Source organism: Monopterus albus, unplaced genomic scaffold, assembly GCF_001952655.1.
Source record: "Monopterus albus unplaced genomic scaffold, M_albus_1.0 scaffold143.1, whole genome shotgun sequence".
Classification (NCBI taxonomy): domain Eukaryota; kingdom Metazoa; phylum Chordata; class Actinopteri; order Synbranchiformes; family Synbranchidae; genus Monopterus; species Monopterus albus.
The window spans coordinates 568,069-572,975 of NW_018128023.1; the positions used below are offsets into that span (position 1 = coordinate 568,069).

The following is a 4,907-nucleotide window of genomic DNA, read 5'->3' on the forward strand; positions in this document are numbered from 1 at the left end:
TTTCTCATCTTTTCATGTTATTTCTATACGATTATCAAAATAGTTGTGAATTTATTGTAGGTGATCCAGAGTGCAGCCTGTATGTGAGCCGGAAAAGTGTTTGTAAATCAGAGGTTAGCTAACAAACAGACAATGTGGAAAATTTTTTCGATTGCACATTTTATGTCTCACATTTATGGTTTGGTATTAAAGTTATAAACTGTACACTTACTTTGACCTGTAAAGAGAAATGGTGTTCTCGAGGGTTTTAGTTTTTGAGCTATCCAAAGTAATCCATTGGTAACTCACATTTCGTTTTGGCGATCACAGTCGTGAGCCTCGCATATTGCTGAATACGTAGCATAATTAAAAATCGCACCTGTCCTGTTGAATCCATCTGGTCACGTTCAGAGGATTGTCAGTGGATGTACGGGCAGCAAAATGGTTTTATGTGTTTCTCCGGTTTCGTGAAATAGTCAAGTGAAATAAACTTGCAAACCAAACTTTAACGTTGGCTGAGTCCTTTGATCTTTCAGCCGTTGATGTAACATCCAACAAGTACGTAACAAGTACCCCCCCACATATCCTTACTCTCAAAAAGAGGGATAACTGGCTGTTGGCACACATCTGTTTGTTTGATTTTTTATTTAGCAAATCTATGCTGTGTCTGGGTGATCTGTTAGGAGTATTAGCTGACTTACAAAAACAGCCAGGACAAATGTAGCTATAGTCTCACTCAAGAAAATAAACACCAGCATAAACAGATAATAAAACTAGAGAAATGCATTCCCTGTCGAAAATGCGTGTGGATGCAATGTGCTGAATGATTGCCCTGAAAATGCTGAACATTTTGACTCCTGAAAGGCATATCTACCTGAAAGTGTGCTTAAGTAGAATTTCCCCATTCATTTGAAAGGGGCAAACTTTTCAAAATAAAGCCAAATATTTTAAAAGTGTGATGTTTTGAAAAATTGTTACGAGAAGCATGACTGTCCCTGAAAAGCTGAACATTTTGATACCCGAAATACAGTAGGTTAAGGTATGCTGAAGTAGAATTTTCCCATTCATTTGAATCAGGGAAAACTTTTAAAATAAAGCTAAATATTTCAGAGGTATGAAGTTTAAAAAAATTCTGAATAGAAGCATGAATGTCCTTGAAGAGCTGAACATTTTGATACCTGAATGGCTTTGCTACCTGAAAGTATGCTGAACTTATTAAAGATGTGAAAATAGTCCAGTAGGACCCCACAAACTAGGTAAAACAGGTAGGTGTGAACGTGTGTGGGCGTGGGGGGCATAGACTAGAGAGGGGGAGGGGGAGAGAGACAGAAAGAGGAGTTATGTTGGGGCATGTCCCAGTTGCGCTGCATTTTATGAACCACCAGATGGCACTCCAAGACTGTCATTGACTCAGCACTTTGAGCTCAAATTGACTTGTATTGCAAAATATAAAGCTGAATAGATTAAAAAGTATAAATGTTATAAAAAAGTTGAGTACAAGTAGGGATGTCCTTGAAGAGTTGAACAGATCAAGACCTCAATGGCCTGTATAGCTGAAAGTATGCTGGACTTATAAAGTGCCAAAAAAGGGTGGAAGATCCCATAATAATAATAAATAAATAAAGAACAGGAGAGCATAGCATCCACACTATGCTAATTGTGTGGATGCTGTAAAGCATCCACACAATTATATTTACAAGCTACAACCTGTAGTGTTTGATACTGTATCTGGATTGTGTGCAATTATCAACAGACAACACCTCTTAAGCCAAAAATATTTCCCACCTTGCAAAGTCCAAGGTAGCCTAGGTCCCTATTGACGGACAGGGCACTGATCCCCGGCCCCAAGGCGACCTGTCCTGCCACCTGCAGATGGATCCTTATTATCACCAGAGGGTTAGTGAAGGTCACGTGTGAGCCAGCAGCCTGGAGAAAACACAAATTAATCAAACGGGATGAACTTTGAGATGATAACAATTATTTCAACTTCAATTGAACAATTTTAATGTTAATTTGATTGTGTTTAATGTGAGTTTTTGTGTTCATTTCAACATAACATACAAACTATTATGACACAATTAGTAAGTGAGAAAATGTTTCATGCTCTTGCTTGTACACAACTGGGGCAAGTGATGTAACTCAACAAAAGCGCCACATCAGCAATCAGCATGTGGAGAGGAGGAGAGCACCAGGAAACCTGTCAGCCGTTTGTCTCTGTCACACACACCCTGAGGGGACTCCTTGACTTCTCTTTTTCTCTCTTTCACTTCACACCCTTCTTCAAACCTGTACGTGTGAGGGGAGAGCAGCAATACTGCAGCATGTTTAGACTGGCTCCTTCACCTCTCAGTTCAGCAGCACTTTCAAGTGTAAGAGGTAGCTGCTGTGGTAGAGTTGCGGCAAGACTGCAACTAGTTAGTGAACACGACGGCATTTTGAAATTGTTTCTAGATGTTGAAATGTCTACATCATTTGAAGATTTATATTTGTGAAGTTGGTTTTGTCTGGCTTCTTTGTCTCGCATTTTACTTATTTTCTTTCATTGTCGCACTTTCTTCCTCTGAACATCTTTTATATTTTGACCCTTTCTGTCTTTGACCTCCTCTTAAATGATTTCCATCACACACTGTAATATTGTCTCTTTTTCGCTACTGTTGCCAGTGGTTACTGTAACGACATACAAAAGGGCAGCACATCGCAATAAGATAGCAATCGGTTGCCATGGCACCATTCCTGTCTTAAATAGGCCCGGTCTGTTTGTTGCTGTTTCTCTTGTGTTCACCCCCCCTTTCAGTCACTTCGTTATGAATGATGAATTGTGCATGCTGCCTCTTGCCTTACGGGAAGGCATCAAGTAACAATCAGCAACATGAGCAGTTCTTTTGCTAAATGTTGCTCAGTTTTAAGTGTTACTATATATTGCCTAAGAGAAGAAGAGGAGGAGGGAGAGAGAGAGAGAGATCATAATCGTCTCATTGAAGGTGTGTGCAGCTGCTTTTTAAATAACACAGAGTTAAGTCGACTCCAGCTTCTCTTCCAGACCCAAAGAGAGGCTGTGAATAGCAGGACGGCCACTGCCTCAAAGCTGCTACATCTCACAGCTAACTCTTTATGACTTGTTTTATGGAAATAACTTAGTTGATTAAATGCTGGCTAATAGCACACACATAAAGAGTCACTTGGCTCCGGCCCCTACCAGTGTTGGCTGCTTCAAGTGGATTCTAATTGGAGACGGAGCAGAGAGACATACTGTTTACTCAAAGTAAATAACATTGTTCAGAGATGAGCTGACAATTAGACCTGACAACACGAGAGAAGTGACAGCACATGTGCACATCCCCTTCCCCCATTACTTCTTAACTATGCAAAATAATGCTGGAAAAAACTTGAACATCAAGGACACAGAGGAAGAGGAATAGAAAGCAGAGAATCAGACAAATAAACAGAGGGAGCTAATGAGAGAGAGAAAGACAGTGAGACAGAAACAGAGAGAACAAGAGTCAAAACAAGAAAAGTGAAGGAAGGTCGAGGTTGAGGCTGAGAGGTTGAGGGTTGTGATTATGGAGTGACAGCGTCGGCAGCTCTCTGATGATTCCAAAGCAATTACAAGGCAAGGTGATCCTTAAAAACCTGGGACATCAGCACCTTATGTACGCATCACTGCTCCTGGCTAAGTGTGTGTGTGTGTGTGTGTGTACTGCAGAATGAGCTTAGTAAAGTTTGAGGATCGCACACCCATGCCAAACTCTCTTAAGACCATACAAGAGATTAACACCAGCAAAATATGTTACCCACCACCCATAAATAACAATCATGCTTTCATTTAACACACTTCTTGTGCAGGTCTGGGTGTGTGTGTTTTCAGACTGATAATATTATTATTAATCACATCAGGCCTGAAAAAGAAATCCACTACAAAGACTCAATCCAACCATACAACCCCTGATACATTTACAATGAAAACGAACAAAGTAGTATATTTCGACTCTGACTCTTATCCAGACTCCTCCTCTAAGCAATGACCCAGTAAGTATTTTGTACAATTTCAGTAGTGAAACGCAAGCTAGTGACTGCCAGATAAGCAACCAGCCAGCTCACTCAACTGAACATGCTGTTCTCACCAAATAATTGGTAGAAACTGGCAACCCACACTGGAGCTTAATGATGCTGAGCCACAGGTTTAGACATGAGGTAGGGAGTAGAGGGGACTGAAGAGTAGAGGAGCATATTTAGTGGGCAGAATGAGGCAAAAACGTAGTGGGATGAGAAATGCAACAAAAGATAATATGGGAAGCAGGAAAAAACAGGAGTCACAACACCAGGAGAGAGATAAAGAATCTACACCGAGGTACGGTATGTTAAGTTTATTCCACCGAAAGTGAACATATCACATTAGAAGTCTCCTGTTTTCTCCATCTTTCTTCTTTGCAGACTGTAGCTCTGAGGCTGACACTGTGGTCCAAACCAACACTTTCACAGCCACCAAATGATATAAACAGATTTCATGCAGTGTAGCTGGAGCCTCACTAAAACAGGGTTCAGGAGGGTTCGACTTCTGTGTGTGTATGTGTGTAAGATAAAGTAGGCAGGCGGAGTGCAGTGCCAGCACTAACACCGGGGCCTCAGCCAGGATGAAAGGAGCTGTCACGATGGCTCATGGAGGAAAAGAGGAAAAATTCATCCATCCACACTTCAAATCAAATCAAATCAAATCAAATTTTATTTGTATAGGGCCAAATCACAACAAAAGTCATCTCAGGACACTTTACAAAGTAAGGTCTAGACCTTACTGTTATCAATATTATTACATAGGGAAAACCCAACAAATCCCCCTTGAGCAAGCACTTGGTGACAGTGGGGAGGAAAAACTCCCTTTAACGGAAGAAACCTCCGGCAGACCCCGGCTCTTGGTGGGCGGCCTTCTGCCT

At 41.1% G+C, this 4,907-nt stretch overlaps 1 protein-coding gene across 1 annotated transcript in view; it reads right to left on the reverse strand.

The window, feature by feature from the left end:
* Positions 1-4,907, reverse strand: part of slc25a13 (solute carrier family 25 member 13) — a 37,350-nt gene that overhangs the window by 10,844 nt on the left and 21,599 nt on the right. Inside the window, exon 9 of the mRNA XM_020614231.1 lies at positions 1,765-1,905. Coding sequence (XP_020469887.1) covers positions 1,765-1,905 — 141 coding nt within the window. The remainder of the gene's footprint in view (positions 1-1,764; positions 1,906-4,907) is intronic.